An 18,136-nucleotide genomic window follows, 5' to 3' on the forward strand; every position below is an offset into this window, starting at 1 on the left:
TAGTGTGCTACCTAGAGGTCAAACCCATCTGTCAGTGACACTTGACAGCAGCACTGTTGCCAGCGTGGTTCATATTATTGCAAAAACTTGGATTTTATGAATAGCTCAATAATACACGTGTGCAATGTTTGTAAGACTTTATCAACGTACTATTTCTAGTGATGAGCGCAAGAGTCTTGGTCTTGCAGTTTTTGCAAGAGTCTTGCATGCAAGACCAAGACCAAGACCAAGACCAAGACCAGGAATCCCGATGCAAGACCAAGACCAAGACCAAGGGGTGCAAGACCAAGACCAAGACCAAGACCATACCTGCAAGACCAAGACCAAGACCAAGACTCTTGCGCAAGAGTCTTGCACAAGTATGGTACTACTTGATTTTTTATAGAATGTAAAAAGGAAGGGGGAAAATCATTACATCTTTCACGTGAACTTCTTGGCTCCAGTAAAAATATCGCGAAGTGAATGTGTTCCCAGTAGTTTATGCAATCCATGTGTGTCGATCTGCTCCTGTAACATATAGCTACAGTATGTCGTTTTTTGAATCGGTTGTTCACGAGACGACCGACAGCATAATTCTATGAATTGTTACAAGCTATAATAACTTCAGTGTCTGATTTACTTTGGTCATCATTTGATCATTCACGACGGCCCATGATTGGAATTTGGGAAATCATACGAAGAATAGTTGTGTCCATAAGAAGTGGATAAGCAAAAATAAACTAGAGCATGTTATGGACACGGTAGCTCAGTGGCAGAGCGTTCTCCTCTGGTACATGGGGCCCTGGTTCGATCGCAGCTTGCGCTATGTCAGCTTCTTTGGTGAACAAACACCCTGTGCGTGGGTTTTCCCGTTTCCTCGTACTTTCTTCATTCCACCATTTCACATCATCACTGTTTCCCTTAGCCTCACAGTCAGTGAAATAATCGTAGGATGTTAAAGTAGATATTTCATTTCATTTCAAAACATATTAGTTGTGTTCTTCTTCCAAAACTAAAGAAATGTAGTATTGAACATCGGCGATTCCGTACACCATAGGTGCTGACTACATGGGTATGGCCTTGGCTCTGAGGTTCAATAAGCATCCGTTGGAAATTTTTAATGTGTACTTATAAAATTAATATTGAAATAACATTTTCATGACATTGACAAAAACTTAGCGCATGTGACCGCAAGTTTGATTTCATAGGTGGATGCTTATACGTTCAATAAATGTTTATCAATATAACTTATAGCCCCCTTAGGTATACGGCATATCTAAGATTCAACGATATAACATTATACCACAATAAATAATCTATATTCACAACTGAGAGTGATTTCGTACTTATTTCAAATAACTTGAAGTTTGATGCCGTTATTATGTATTTCTAATGTAGGTCAAAAGTATTTATATAAATTGAATTTACACAAAAGACATACACAGTTGAGTCGTTTTCAGTTTTTACTCAAATTATTCTAAAATATTGGGACCGCGATGGCTTAGTGGTAAAGCGTTCAGCTCTGGTGTATGGGGTTCCGCGTTCGATCCCAGCCTCCGCCAAGTGAACTTTGTGGTGGACAATCACCATGTGTATGGGTTTCCTCGGGGTTCTCCCGTTTCCTCCCACTTTCTTCTTTCCACCATTTTCATTCATTTTTCATCATCACTTTCTCCTTTAGCCTAGCCGGCATAATCGTGGGACGTAAAACTCACAAATTTAATTTCATTTCATATTCTAAAATATTAAGAGGTTTAATTATTATTATTTTAACTTTTTCTCTCTTTTTTGGTCAATATTGCAAAACATATCATCATCGACATAATAATAGCTATTCTGCCATTATTGCAGTGGTGCCCACCCCCCTCGTGTCCATGACGCACCCCCCCTCAATTGCCTATACGTAGGTGTTCTTCCATGAAAAAAAAATCTTTTCGATTTATTTTTACACCCTCTCAAACATATTTATATAGATTTTAACCCCCCCCAAATATTTCAATGACGCAGTTTGCGTCATAGCCCCTCCCTTGTGGGCACCCCTGCATTATTGGCAGGTCATTTGTTGCAGCTGAGAAGCTTCGATGACTGTGGTCCTCAGCTAGTCTCTTCGTCTTAACGTAGCAATTTTCTGTCTTAATATCTTTCTTCAACTACAATCCCCTTCGCCCCCTCCCTCTAGCACGTCCCTCATAATACAGTTTCTCCTCAGCCAATGTCCTCCTCTGAATTACATCTAAAATTCTTCTTTTCTCCCCTACTGCTAATATTTCTAAAACCTTCGCATTCGTTTTCCGTTCAACCCAGCTGATTCTCTCCTTTTTTCTCCATGCCCACATTTCGAAAGTCTAATTGTTTCATCGTTTTTGCGTAATGTCCTTGTTTCTGCCCCATACAGTACATACTAGAATCAGTAAAACAAAATTTCAATATTTAATTCGGAGTTTGTTCAATACAAAGATGAGCTAATCGTGGTTGGAAAGAAAAAAATCTGACGCCTTTAGAATGTAAAAATAATTTTGCAATTTATGGTATTTGTGCCGTCTTGGTTTTCCTTCATGCGTCTCACTGTCAGGGGCAGCCTCCCCAGTTTGGGAACCAGTGGAGTATTGGATCTGTTAAAACATTTAAAAATATTACGAAATGTTGTGATTTATCTTACAAGTAGTGAAGCGTGATCACCCATTGAAAAAAAAAAGTAAAGGTCATCGCCTATGTTGTACAGTATCATCACACTTACACGAAGGTAAAATATATTACATTTAGAAACATACATTGTATTTCCCTCACTATTGGCGCAATGTAGGATTTATTATCCCTTATATCCAGAGTAAAATTTACTTATGAAAATCATAGATTTCTTAAAAGCAAAATTTGCAAGACTCTTGCAAGCAAGACCAAGACTGAGTGTGCAAGACCAAGACCAAGACCAAGACTAGGTGTGCAAGACCAAGACCAAGACCAAGACCGAGGGTTCCAGTGCAAGACCAAGACCAAGACCGCATGTGCAAGACCAAGACCAAGACCAAGACCACCCGGGTCTTGGTCTTGGTCTTGCATTTGCTCATCACTAACTATTTCTGTCAAATTCAATATATGGGCATCCAGATTGTTCGGTAGTATTGAGAAATGTTGAAAAAAATTACGGATATGGCTTCTGTGATTCAGTATAATCGATTTGCAAAAAAAAAAAAAAAAGAAAAATATATCCGACTCTGGCTACATTTTTAATGTTTATTATTAAATCATTCACGGCAAGAAACATGCTTGTGTACGAAAATTTTCTCAATACATAGGTCTTTCTGTTGCAAAGAGCGTTCCTTCTCATTCCATTTAGCTTTTTAGTTATACGGTCTTAAACATCGGGTTCGGTGACTTTTGGGAAACCCTGTATATACCAAACATAATTTATTTGCCTATTTCTATTGCCGTTTTTACTATGAAAATCAATATTAGAGCCAGAAATGGAAGCAGATTTCTAGATGGAACTTATTCTTGCAGTATTAAATAAAGTATTTACAAAATCACTTTTTGTTATATTAGTCGTTTTGCACATTGTTCTCCTGAGATCAGTGTTCTAACCGGAAATCATAGATTTTCCACCACTTCCGGTTTACACCCGAGATTAAATTTATTCTTGAGACGCGGAATCCATATCTAAGAATTATTTCTGTCTCCCTTACCATTTTTGCTCTATTTCTATGTCGATCAATGTTAAAACTGGAAGCAGAAGTAAATTCCTAGCACTTCCGGTTTTAGTAGAGAGATAGAACAGGAGATAGTAATCTATCCTTGCTTAATATGCTGAATCGATTAAAAAAACGCTTGTCACTCTCTATATATCTGTTACCGTTTTGTTCTATGGTGATCAAATTTCAAACTCGGGCAATTCTGCTGTCGCCGGATCACAAGAAAATCGAAAAAGTACCAAAATGTAGGTCTACTAAATTAGCTACGTTAGATTAGATTAGATTAGATTAGATTAGATTAGATTATAGAATAGAATAGGTTAGATTACAACCTTACATACCATTTCTACACTGCCTTTCCCACCATTAAGTCATAACAAATGTACCTCTCCGCCAAATAGTAGTCTACCTTCCGCCTTCATATACGGTGCCGTTAAGATCTACATCAACAACAACCATCTTCTTAACTTCAACTATTCTCCTCATCTGACTTTCACTCATTGTTTTCCGAAAACCAAAATAAATTCTTCAATATCACCGTAAATTTTCTTAAATTGGTCAGGAAATTAACCCGAAACTGGAAACGGTCGGTTCCTACCACTTCTGGTTTGATTAGAGGGTTAAATTGGGGAAAGAGAACCTATTCTTGGAACGCTGAATTAATTAAAGAAATCTGCTTCTCGATATCTCTTATTGAAACATGAATGGTCAAACGGACATAGTCCTTGTGTAAAATATATTTTGGAAATCTAAAATTGTGCTTAATAATAAAACGGATTGATAAATCTTAAGTGAATATTATTTTACATACATAAAGATTGAAACACCAGAAGACCAGTCCACAGTGGCGTATTTAGGGGGCTAGAGAGCTCAAACCCCACCCCGAAATAGAATAAATTTGTTAGTTTTTTTCACATTCTATGTACAACAAAATCCTTTTAACCATTTCTAAGAATTTCATTGACTTTCCATTTTCTTATGCTCTTTGTTCAGAAATAATACTATATTTGTCAAATTTCATTCCATGTCAGATCTGCATTCTTTTTTTTTTTTTTTTTTTCGTTTTTCCTATCATATTTTTGACCGTTGTTAGTTGTGATTCAATTCGGCCGTCGTCACTAACACCAAAACTAAGAGGAGCTGATAAGCAAAACTGATGTTCCACACCACCCTGCACGGATATCAACATAACGGGATTTAGATATAGTTATTATAGCAAAGTAATATTTACATCGTTTAGTTATAAAGAAAAGTAAATGTTTGAATTAAAGACAATCAAGAGGGGGGAATAAGTAGTTCGGGAAAATAGGTAGACCAAGATGATGCTTCTTTTTTTTTCTTCTGTGTATGAAATAAAAGATTAGATTCACTTCTAAATTTCTGTGTGTATCATATCACATAAAATTCGCCCATCTACAATTCTTACCATTAAAACTGGAATCAGTATATCTATTTCAGCTTCAACTCGTCTAAACTTTTTGTTTCAGGTAAAAACGTAAGCAGATAAAACCAAATATTTCCATTTTTTTTTCTAAAATGAATGAGATAACAAATATTCAACGTGTGTTTGCAGAAGCGTCATTTCAGATTTGCCTGGGGTTAAGATCCTCCACGGACAGAAAGAATTTTACGATTTTTCCTAGTAGACACTTGATTAAAATATATTTAATTCTGAAACTCAGGTTGGCAATTGCTCCCACTGCTTGCCCGTCTTGTGGATATCCCCCCCCCCTGAAACAAAATCCTAAATACGCCATTGCCAGTCCATATTAGGATACCTGCAAACTCAAATGTCTAATGTTATTAGATTGTTAGTAAATCTTGTTTTCTAAAGGGCTGGTAATTAGTATCTAGTTAAGTCTTGTAGGCTATTACGTAGAACTTTACAGTAACAAATTGAAAAAGATTATTAATTAACCCTTATCGCTGGTGTTTGAAGGAGAAAATGGCTGTTGATTACTGAAATAATTTTCTAGGCTATTTTCCTCTTACGAATATATGTTTCAAACATCGAGAAGAAAATAAAACTGTCTTACTTTGGACACAAACAGTATTCCGAATAGTATTTAACTTTTAAATGCGCTTCCTCCATTGCTGTAAAGAAGTCAAGTACCGCCTCTGCAGTGCTGCATCATCTATTTCACGAAGTCACTCGTCATTTCCTTCTCGATTGGTGGAGTCAATCCCCCAATAACAATTGCAACCGCACTCGTTTATGTGCGCTGTTGTTGTAAGTCAGAAAGTCACTGCGGGAAGTCAAAGTGAGGCAGCCAATGAGCTTCGTGGTAAGAGTTGACTTTTCCCCGCCCACCTACCTGCAGCACCTCCCATGTTGGAGTCAGCGTCAGTGGAAGAGGGTTTGGGTGGATCGGTGCCGTCAGACGCTCAGCTTCTGTTAGCTTCGCCGACCAGATGAATTCCTGCGAAAAGAGAAGAAGAAGAAAACATTTAATTACTTAATTTGTTAGCATAAATAAAAGCTGAAGTTTTCCGAAGACATGTGAGAACATGGCACAAAGAAAGCTAAACAGTTATTTCTAAACTCTTGGTATGATAGCCTACTTCTCAGGCCATGGATATTTTTCGTTTCTTTTTTTCTTTTTCTTTTTTTTTTTTTTTTAAATACTAAAAATCCCTTTTCCATTGTCATAATGTAATAGGCCTGCTCTTGACCACCAAAATTTCAATGTATAGAGTCACACAAGCTGATACAACAATTGGAATGGAATGGAATCTTTCAGTTTAACGTCCCACGATTATGCCCTTTAGGCTAAGAGAGACGATGATTAAGAGGCCTCATCCCGGCGAAATTAAAATACCGCTAATTTTACAGTAATTTTGTGATATCTTCAAATAGATAAAAGATAATCGAAACGTGGAACAAGAGAGCCCTAGACAATATTATTTTACATGAGATACCGTTATCACGACTCACGTATCTGCTTTCGATTTCAAACCATTTAGAAGCGCGAAAATAAATCCCGAATTTCTAAATGGCCGGAAATCGAAAGCAGATAAGCGAGTCGTGATAACGGTTTCTCATGTAAAATAATATTGTCTAGGGCTCTCTTGTTCCACGTTTCGATTATCTTTTATCTATTTGAAGATATCACAAAATTACTGTAAAATTAGCGGTATTTTAATTTCGCCGGGATGAGGCCTCTTAAGGCAAGTGAATAATGATGGAATTGTTGGAATGAGAAAGTGAAAGGAAACGGGAGTAACCCACGGACACCATGCTGTCCACTACAAACTTACTTGGCCGGGGATCGAACTAGAGACCCCACGCATCAAAGGTAAGGCTCTACAGAGAACCACGGTATTCCTACAACAATTGGATATCGAGAGATATGGTAACGCAGCGGTATAACGCTTATCTGTGCTGTGTGGAGCCCATGGTTCGATCCCTGATCAAGTAAGTTTTAGTGGACAACATGCTGTCCGTGAGTTTTCTCGGATACTCGCGTTTCCTCCCACATCGTCATTCCACCAATTCGTCTGGCATAATTCAATTGCGTTAATCATCCGTCTTCCTACGCCTAAAAGGGCATAATCGTGGGATAAATTTATTTTTCTTCAATTGATTCAAACTGAGAGAATTCATTTAATTTTTTTTTCAACAATTGGAAATTTTCATGGTTGCCGTTTCACGTGATTTGTGCTCTTTAGGATAACGCTAAACCCTTGAACGAAAGCAGTATTTTTCATAGTTAGAGTGATTATTTCGGCCGACTTCGTCAATGGAGTCAATCCTTTAATATCTTCACTGATAACGGTGGCTACCACTTAAAAGACATATCATTCCTTAACTTCTATGCAACCTGCACAGTAGCAAAGGAATGTTGGTTGCCTATAATGCAAGGATAAGTATATTTTTTATTACAATAATGTCGGTCTAGTTCGTTGATGGAATCAATCCTTTAATATCTTCACTGTGACGGCGACTTTAACGGTGTCTACCCATATCCTATTCATTCATAAATGTAAGCTTCGCGTTACGCTCATATGCAAACCCCTAACATTTAAGAGTTACGGGTTGCATAAACATCTAAGCAAAATTGTTTAGATAAGATATTCTTAACGCTCACTTATTAAAAAAAAGCAAGCCCATTCGTAAATATTAATGTCTGTTTCATGTGTCGTTCTTTACTGCATTTAGTGGAGTTCATTAGACTATTTATTTCTGTGCACTTACACAGAAAAAAATGTAGGTGGCGTACTTAAAGAGATAGGTTACATGCGTAATTCATGTAGTTTTTGGACTTAACGTACAGCAGACGTATAACTGAAAACGCATGTTTTATAATACTTTCTGTATAAGTGTTCCATCTATACGTACTTTCCGCATGAAACAATGTAGCCGGTCAGGATCTCACATACAAATGGACGTATATAACATATAGCTGACGAAGGTAGCATGAGTATATGCATGTGATATACGGAAAAAACATGATAGATGTCAGACATCCTGCAACGGCATGATGTAACACCTAAGGGCAGTGCCTATGTAACATACGGATAACGTATGGTCTGTACTGATTTCTATAGTAAGCAAGATTATAACGTATATTTGTAGAATATACCGCTGTCTGGAGGAAGGATTTTTCTCAGTGTACTGAACACAATAATATACAGAGAAATTTAGCCTTACTTTAGCATTAAATGTAAATATTAGATACAAAGTAAGTTGAATTAAATGAAATCAATTAAATATGGAAATGAACGTAAATAATCAATTTATCTGTTTACGGAACACTCATGTCTTTATATTTTCCAGATCATTTGGAACAAGAACTATTACATTGAATAACACTGAATGTCGCTAGTATAGTTTGATGATAATTACGGAATATCTTATTCAACTGTAAATAGTATACAAGGAACTCACGGTGGATCATTGGTAGAGCGACCACCTCTGGTACCAGGGGTTCCCGGTTCGATCCCAACACATCTGAGTTTATGCTGGACAACATCTTCTCGTGTTCTCCCATTTTCTCCTAATTCTCACTTCACCTGTTATTCATTTCCAGTAATCATCTGTCTCGCATCCTTTTGCTTACAGAGGGCGCGGTGGCTCAGTGGCAGAGCGTTCACCTTCGCTGCTTGGGGTCCCTGGTTCGATCTCATCTCGAGCCGTGTGGACTTTGTGGTGGACAAACACCGTGCTCGTGGGTTTTCTCTGGGTTCTCCCGTTTCCTCCCACTATCTTCATTCCACCATTTCATTCATTTCTCATCATCTCCTTTAGCCTACCCGGCATAACCGTGGGACGTAAAGCTTAAAGATTTCATTTCATTTTCCTTTTGCTTACAGGACATAATTCCGTACGCTAAATTAGAAATTTCATTTCATTTCGTTACAAAATACATCATAGTGTTCGTACAGTCCGCAGCAAAAAAACCTGCAACATGAGCATGTAAGTTAATTATGACACTACGCCTAACAGCTCAGGGAATCAACATAACGTCTAAGTGGCACGAATCACGCAGGAGAAACCTCGGCGTCCTCCCCTGCACACTTATTTTGGAGCAAAAGACTTCGTCGTTTCACAATAATGTTACATGCTGATGTTGCAGGTTTTTTGCTGCGGACTGTACCAAAAAAGAAGCAATCTATTACGAATATTCAACACTAAAGACAATGGTAAGTAAAACAGTGGAGAACATTAAGAGGGATTTATGGGCTTTAACACTCTTTCTTGAACTATATTGACTATACGAGGTGTGTTCAAAAAGTATCGAATCATTTTTTCCCTTGTAAACCAGTAAAGTGCGGAAGACTTTCTTCAGTGTTTATGTAGACGGGATACTCATGCGCGCAGTCGTGAGTTTTTTCCCGACCGCCGAAAATGTCAGTCGCTGGCGATGGCGGTCGGCCAATGAGTGAAGACGTGTGTAGTAAGCGGTCGGCAAATATCAATTTTTGTAAAATGATAGAAAAACTTGAGCAACGATATTGCATCAAATTTTGCCAAAAAAAAAAAAAAAAAAAAACTTGGTGATACCCAAGCGAAAACCGTTTGCAAGATTCAACAGGCTTTCCGGGACGATGTCGTGAGATTCTCACGCATAAAAGAGTGGTACAACCCTTTCAAAGATGGTCGTACATCAGTGGACAGTGAACTACATTTACGTATGCCCTCAACAAGGCAGAATAGCAATGTCATTGAGCAAGTGCAGACTGTGGTCTTACAGGACCTTCGTATCACAGTCCAAGAAATTGCGAACGATATAGGGATAGGCAGCGGATTGGTACATTCAATTTTGAACGCGAATTTGAGAAGAAGGAAAGTGTCCGCAAAATTTGTACCGAAGCAGCTAACAATGGAGCAGAAGCAATGGCTTCTGAACATCGCACATGACATGTTGGAAAATGTAAACAATGCTCCCAACTTTCTGATCGGTGACACATGGGTTTCTAGTTTCGACCCAGAAACTAAGATGCAGTCGTCACAGTTGCAATATCCATCATCTTAAGTTAAAAAAAAAAAAAAAAAAAAAAAGCAGCTAAGCAGCAAAGTGAAATTCATGTTGAATGTTTTCTTTGACTCCCGTGGTGTGATACATTATGAGTACGCAACAGAAGAACAAACCATCACAAAAGAGTACTACCAGGAGGTCCTTCGTCGCCTTCGTGATACTATGCGGCGCAAACGACAGGATCTGTGGGCAGCGAAACCTTGTCAGTTTCATCACGACAACGCAGCTGCTCATTCTGCGCATTTAAATTAGGTTTTCATAACCAAATACAACATTTCTACGTGTCGTCATGCTCCCTACTCACCCGACACAGCTCCATGTGACTTTGGTTATTTGCCAAGCTGAAAATGCCACTAAAAGGTATCCAATTTGAGTCAAGAGGAGACATTATGCGAAATGCGACGGTACGGATGCTCACCATTCCAATAACTGCGTTCCAGAGGTGTTTCTAACAATGGCGAGGACGCTGGGAGAAGTGTGTGCATTATTACCTGACCAGGGTAGCAGTGCGATTTTGGAAGGATGGCGCTGTTGTTGTGTTTATATCAGTTTCTTGGCAAACACGGTGGGACAGGGGAGCGGGGAGTTTCAGTCTGCACTGTATCCAACGGTTTTTAAAAGTTGCAGTTTAGATGTTATGCATAGCCTAATCTCTTTCCGCTTAATAAAGAACGCTGTAAGTTATGTGGTTGTAGTGAACCATTCCTGCAATAATACAGATGTATTGTAAATAGTGATATATCAATGGAAATTACCAATTTAAGAACAACATAGCACAATTGACAATTCAGTGAGCTTCTACCGTGTATTTAAGCAGATTGTATAAAAATTGATTACGTTTTATTCGATGTCACTATAAAACAGAAGCAGTCTGTAAAACGCTGCTCGCTAGTTTGTTCTCAAGTTAATATGGAGGGTGTATTTTTTTTTTTTTTTTTTTTTTTTTTGGCTTGTTATTTAAGATGCTCTGCAAATAACTTCAATAACTTTTGAAATTGTTTGTCTAAACTTAAGCCAGGGTTGGGACCAGGCTGAATATTTGAGAGGCGGTCGTTCGAAGTCAAATCAAGGTAAGAGTGTATTGAAAACAAAGTAAAACAAATTTAGAAAAGGAGAAGTAGCTATTGTCTGCAATTTCTAGAACAGAAATGGCCACCTGCGACTTCAAAGTTAAACATTGTTTTGAACAAGAACACCAATGTAAGTAATTTCTGGCAATTTATTGCTTTATTTGACTTCTGCAACGTAAAACAAAACAAAAAAGTAAGACCTACCTATTTTAGTTTTTTTTTCTTTTTCTTTTTTTTTTTTTTACATTTATAATACAAAGGTGAAAATTCTTAGGTTTTATTTTTAAAATAAAAAATATCCTATTTTGGGGGTGGGCAATCGCCCCGATCGCCCCGCCCCCTGGATCTGCCCCTGATTTGAGCATATGCGTGAAGTGTTTTATTACGAAGATGACAAAAATAACTGTGATAGATTGATTACAATAATCCGGTTTGAAACACTGCTGCTTGCATTTTAGTTCGTAAACTAGCCGCCTGCAGTCGTTCGCTGGTCAGGTAATACCAAGGAGACTACTTTCAAGGTGATTAGTTTTTCGGATTTCCAAATCAATCAATAAATCTATTTTTGCCAACCAAAGGTTTGATACTATTTGAACACACCTCGTAGTATAACATGTACACAAAAATCGTGAAACGGATTATAAACTTGCAAGCTAGACTCCCCCATTTGATGAAATTCTACGGACGTTACAAAGTTGAATTAGAATAAACTGAATCAAGTACAAGGATAAGCCTGTCTTCTATTAGACTCATCCAACGATTTTATTGTGATCAACTCACTTGAACTCGGGGTAAATTCCAACGCTAGGTTAGGATCTATTGTCTTCTTTGGAATCTGCACCGATTATTTTACCTGGAAACAGTAATCGCGAGTGTTTCATTCGAGTATTTACGAGAATAGGAAATCTCATTTTCATTTTTTCTCTTAATTTTCATCTATTTCCTATTAGATTGGTGCGAATGAAATATCCAATATTTGACGTCTAGTGCGAAACTCACCTCAGCAACACAACATACAGATGGTCTGAGGTCACTCGTTTTACGTTATACATTCTGTACAGGCCAGAAAACAGCCTAAGGTATCCAGACAGTCAGAAGGAAGTGTGTTGTTGAAAGGATTCTCTGAAACTGTACCATGGAGAATAAAAAAAAGATCTTGTAAATGAATTTATTTACAAATTCAATCTGGGACATTCTGTCATGGCAAGCTGCAAATAAAGCATTAACAGTGCATGCGGACCAGGGACGGCCGCTGGTTTGTCGAATTTCGTTCCGATAACACTTCATTTTGCAAAATAAACAATGTGGGTATCATGTTCGGATGGTCATTGCAGATGAATTAGGCATGTAACATACCATTTCGTTTGGCGGCTGCGTGCAATCGATAACGCGAAAATTTAAACTCATTGATACTACATGAGTTGACACCGGGCAACAGGAATCATCATCTGAAAGTATGCAGTTTTCTGAGTGCGAGGAATAACTGGGAAACTTATTTGCACTGGATTGTCAGTTTTGGTGAAAAAGAATTCTCTTATCACAATCGTAAATGGTCAGGACAAATGCTTGGATCTTGATCAAAGTCCAAAACGGTTTCCAAAACCCTAGAAGATGTTATTGCTGCGATGATGATCAATTGTTTGCTCCGCTCATTATGCCTTTCTCCGTCGAAATAAAAGCATCAATGCAGATCATTACAGTACTAATCTCCACAAAGTGTACCGAAACTTTGCCAGCAAGTATCCAGAAATGTTCAAAAGACACGGTGTCCTCATGTTACACACAAAACTAGACACGCAGATGTCACTAAAAGTGGCGTTGCAGACTCTCCACGAATAGTAGTGTGAGATCTTTCCTCATACGTCGTATTGGACTTCATCCGTGGCTAAGTGGTTAGCATGGACCTACTCGCTTTTGGCGTGGGAGACCCGGGTTCGATTCCCTGCGGGAGCTCATGTGGTTCGGATTCCACGTTAATCAGTAGGTCCCTCGCATAGCCTCGCTGCTGAAAGGGACGATAAATTCAAAATCAGCTCAACTCAAGTCATACGTCGCATTATCTTGACATCTCTCCCACTATATTCCATCTTGGATTTTCAAAGACTTCTTAGTAGTGGAGATCTTCCTTGATGATCGGATGGTGCAACCTCCCGGTCGAATAATTCCAAGGATCGCAGACTCCAGATTAAGCACGCAACCAGAATTTTTTGCTGGGACAAGATTCAATACTACAAGCCACTACGTCTATGTAATATTGAGTGGGTATTATTATGTTCCCGAAAAGACGGGAAGTAATCGCAAAACACTTTCCCTATATTTCCACAAAAAATGATAGAACTAGGTTATTTTTATAAGAGAAAGAGTACAGATGAAGTGTAAAATCAAATTTTCATGCTATATCAATCATTTTCCTGTTAAACAAGTAAAGTTTTATTGAGAAAGTACACAATGTATGTTGAGTTAGGAAGTTTTGAGGTAGTGTCCGGAACCGGTGAATCCCCCAGTTAGGTACACCCCTGCTCCAGACTTCTTTTGCCACGGAATCCAATTTTGGCCTGAGAAGCTGCACAAGTGTGTGGCATCTATTTTGATTACACAGGCGTTATAGTTTTATTCTACTTTCTTATATTGCATTTTTTTTTTTTTTGTATTTGTATTATACAGGGTGTTACAAAAGTTTCTTACAATATTTTGGGAATAGATTCCTTACATCAAAACAAGAAAAAAAGAAGTTCATATGGACTTGCGTTCAAAAGTCGATAGTTTCGAAGTTATAGGGTGCTGAAAACGTAAAACAAGTGAACTTTAGAAGTTCATAGCTATAGTAGTCGGGTCAAGACATCACTGAGGAACTAGTATGTGAACTATTCAAATATTCGTCTTTCAGAACCTCCGATACTTGAACAATCATTTTTAGACAGGCTGTTTGCACTGTAACCAATAACCGTGAAAATAAGTGCCTCCTACCACGAAAAAAAATACGGTTTACCGTTTTTCTAAAATAATGGTAGGAGACTGTTTTCCTGTCAGATGCTTGTGTCGGGCGCGCGCATTGGAGAGAAAAAGCACATGTTAGAAGCGAGGATTGATGGCGCGTAGGTTCGGATGTGTTGTGCTTTGTTTTGTTTTGTTTCTTTCTTTTGTTTATTTATTTGTTTGTTTGTTTAGTGTGTGGTTTTCTAGTGTGATGTATACAATAGGCCTCCTACTGTTGAAGATATCCTGGAAATTCAACATTAAGCAAGGTAATTAATGTATGGGAAAGCATCATGTTAATATTTGAACTTTGTTCGGTGACAAACAAAACTTTAGTTGGCTATCGTGGCAAGCAGATCACTCCAAAGTGCAACGATTCGAAACCAAGAAGCTGCTGGATGTATAAACTAAAGTCTTATGATAATGTAGCCAACTCGAGAGGTGGTGAAGCTAGAATTAGAATCACAATGTTGAAATACTTAAAAAAAAAAAAAAAAAAAAAAAGGAAATGTGCTTCGTAGTTTACCGTACTTAGTAGAGCATTACATAAATTGTGTTGCATCAACTGGAATTTTTCATGTTACAGAAATAAAAGTATACTGTCACTCATGTGCGCCCGAAGGACGGGCAGGGGATCGCTCCCCTAGCTAATGAAAACGTATTAAATTTCTTAATACAAATAAAAAATATGAAATGTAATAGGGTATATAGTAACCAGGGAGATGAGTTCCCTAGAAAATTTTCATCTGGCGCCCATGCTGTCATTATTTTTTCTGGATAAATGAATTGTTAGATTTGAAAAATATTTCTGTAAATGTTTTTATCTTTAATTTTGTTCTGAGTACCAATAATCTGTTCTGGTGTCTTGTTAATACATTTGAGCGTTTAATAAATATGCAAAAGTTCAATACTCTGGAAGTTTGGTGACTTTTTTTTTTTTTTTTTTTTTTGTCTGAGCATTGATGCCACTGTTACATTATGCAAACATGTATTTAATAATTTGGGATAGCGGATACTGGATACTGTAGGCAGTGTTGTGAGAAGTCATATGGTTTTACACGTGTTTAGTCGTACTTCTGGTCATTCTAAGCTATGTTGTCGGGTGCCGGCTTGATTATCTGAAATCGTAATAATGCGATTAATCGAATGAATCGCTGATTAGAATATTTGATTTCTATTAGTCTACTGGTACTCATAGCGAAAATACATACAATAAAGCTAGTCTTAACACTGCAACAGAATATTGGTTTATGAATATCTTAAAAGGACATGGATGTTTGTTCCAACTACATCTTGAAAGCGTGCGAAAACAGTAAAATATACGGTACCAAATTTGTTTCTAAACACGGCCAATATTATTTTGCTTCTAAATATACGGTCTGCCGTTTTTATGAAAAAACGGTGGTCCGTAAAATTTAGGGTAATCGGATGGCAGCGTGAGTTGACGGTAATCGGTCAGTAAATTTAAGGCGAAATTTTTTACAGCGTGGGAGTACTTTATCATTCTCCACCTACCTCTCTAAAAATTGCTGTGCAAGTATTGGAACATTCTTTAAACATATATTTGGATAGTTCATATATCAGTTCCTCAGTGATGTCTTGACCCGACTACGATAGATCCTATAGTACTGGAGCTATGAACTTCAAAAGTTCACTTGTTTCACGCTTTCGGGACCCTGTAACTATGAAACTATCAACTTCCGACCACAGGTCCATCTCAACTTTGTTATTATTATTATTATTATTATTATTATTATTATTATTATTATTATTATTATTATTATTATTATTATTATTATTATTATTATTTTGATGTGACGAATAAATTCCCAAAATATTGTGGCATATTTTTTATAACATCCTGTATGAACACTAAAGTGAATACTTTCGCCTATTTCTTAACTTAGGGACATGTGTTTTTATTTTGGCATAAATTTTGTACGATGAATGGCATTTCGTAATCTGTTTGTGTCATTTATTATGAATTCGATTATTGGATAGATGAAGTAGGGAAACGGGAGTCTTCTTTTATAAAACGATTGAAATCCACGGAAGAAATACCTCCATTGTTGCACCTGAATACTTGGTTGAAGGGGAAGGCTAATTGATTTAGATATTATTTGCAGGAGGTAATCAGGGTTAAACATCAAAACGATTTTAGCCACAATAGAATTTCCTACTATGGAATTCTCACGTAATTCTCCTTTTCACCTATATAAAAGGCCTAATGCTATTAAGTTTCCCCCTTGGTCTTGGAAGAAAATCATGAGGGGGAAGAATTCTCCCCGTCAGGTGTGTGTGCCGACATCTTTTGTTACGAATGACCAGCACAACTGTTTATATAACTTTGTACAAAGGCTGAAGCTCAACGAAATGATGAAGTAACACATAGAGCCACTAGTCTTTTCATCCCCCCTTCCCTCTTTTTCATGTGATTATTCATTGTTGGAAATGACTAGAGGGTGGTGAATTAGGGGGGAGAGAACGGGAAGGGAAGGGGGAGGAAAAGCATGTTGCAACATCCAATTGTTGTGAGATGAGAAGAGTATCCGATGGTTGCTGCCGCTGACTCACTCTGAGAACTTGACATCTGAGCCGTGGCCCGCGACACGCTTGTAGAAACGGGGCCACGGAGTCGGGGAGAAAATGCTCTTAGTTGTAGAATCCCCTGGACGCCAACGGAGATCAAGAGCGAGCGATAGAGAACAAGGTATTACATCAATATCCCCGTGCACTCTTTCCATGAATGTTGAAGAGTGTAAGGGGTCACGGTGTTTCAGTTGTGCTGACAGACAGAGCCGAGATTCGTATCATGAGGCGCAATTCATTAGAGGTTCGACTCTCATTAAAGAGAATGTGGCCCCGCGTAGCGTAGTCGCTAACGGTCTCGCTTTCGGTGCGAGCGGTCTCGGGTTCAATTCTCGGTGGGGGCACTCAGTCGAAAAAGTGTAGAAAGCTTTTTCAGGCGAGCCATCCTGAATGAGTTTTTCCTTATTTACACCAGGTAAATGCCGGGTTGGTACCTAACTTATAGATCCCAGGCCTCTTCCTTCCTTTCCCACTCCTTTCTCCCATGCATTTTCCTGGATAGTGTGCTCGCCGAGGGACGTCTTCTCTCAAACGCGACGGGCTAAAGGACTATAGATATCGAAAGGTCAGAAATCTAAATCCTAAATCTCTTTCATTGAAGAGAATGGATGTTTGCAACTGTCTTCAATGTTTCTGTGTTCGTGTCCCTGTAGAGGTAAATTAAGTAAGAATATCGAATAAAATTAATTAGATGACTACGGAGAAAGAGCCACGTGTACACCACAACAAGAAGTTTGGTTTACATGGCGTGAAATTTTCTTAATTAATATTGAAACCAGAAGTGGTATTAGATTTCTACCATGAAGTGGTAGTAGGTTCCAGCTTTTGTATGTCGTAATTTTGTTCTGTTTTTGCTACCAATGTACTCAAATACGCCTTCGAGTACCAGCACGGGAATCAAAAAAACAATGTCACAGTTGGCAGGATTAAAGTATCAATCTTGTCATAGGCCTACATGTTCCTGGTTAAAAACTCAATATCGTTCACGTTCACATCTAGATCATTTTGTAGCTTCGCTCAAACTGAAATGGAGCATTTTGTAAGCACTGAAAAGTAACCTTACAAAATAGCATCTTGTAAGTGCTAGTTACGGTCTAATTTTCTACGTTCTCGTTCCAAATTTACGTTCTAAAATAACGTTCTCTTAAGTTGATGTTACAGAATACGTTGTAAAATAACATTTTGTAAGAGCTAAAAGTTACGTTGTAAAATAACATTTTGTAAAAAGTGAAAAGTTACATTGTAAAACAACATTTTATAACTGTTAAAAGTTACGATGTAATAATGTTTTGTAAGTGTTAAAAGTTTGCGTTGTAAAATAATATTTTGTCGGAATTTAAAAGTTTCGTTGTAAAAT

The 18,136-nt window shown here is 37.8% G+C and overlaps 1 protein-coding gene across 2 annotated transcripts in view; it reads right to left on the bottom strand.

Annotated features, from left to right (window-relative positions):
- dsf (nuclear receptor dissatisfaction) overlaps nt 1-18,136 on the bottom strand; it is a 189,342-nt gene that overhangs the window by 24,432 nt on the left and 146,774 nt on the right. For both annotated transcript variants that reach the window (XM_081732404.1, XM_081732403.1), the window contains exon 5: nt 5,981-6,085. In XM_081732404.1, the coding sequence (XP_081588530.1) occupies nt 5,981-6,085 (105 nt within the window). The remainder of the gene's footprint in view (nt 1-5,980; nt 6,086-18,136) is intronic.

Source organism: Thermobia domestica, chromosome 1, assembly GCF_964235325.1.
Source record: "Thermobia domestica chromosome 1, izTheDome1.hap1.1, whole genome shotgun sequence".
NCBI classification, from domain to species: Eukaryota; Metazoa; Arthropoda; class Insecta; order Zygentoma; family Lepismatidae; genus Thermobia; species Thermobia domestica.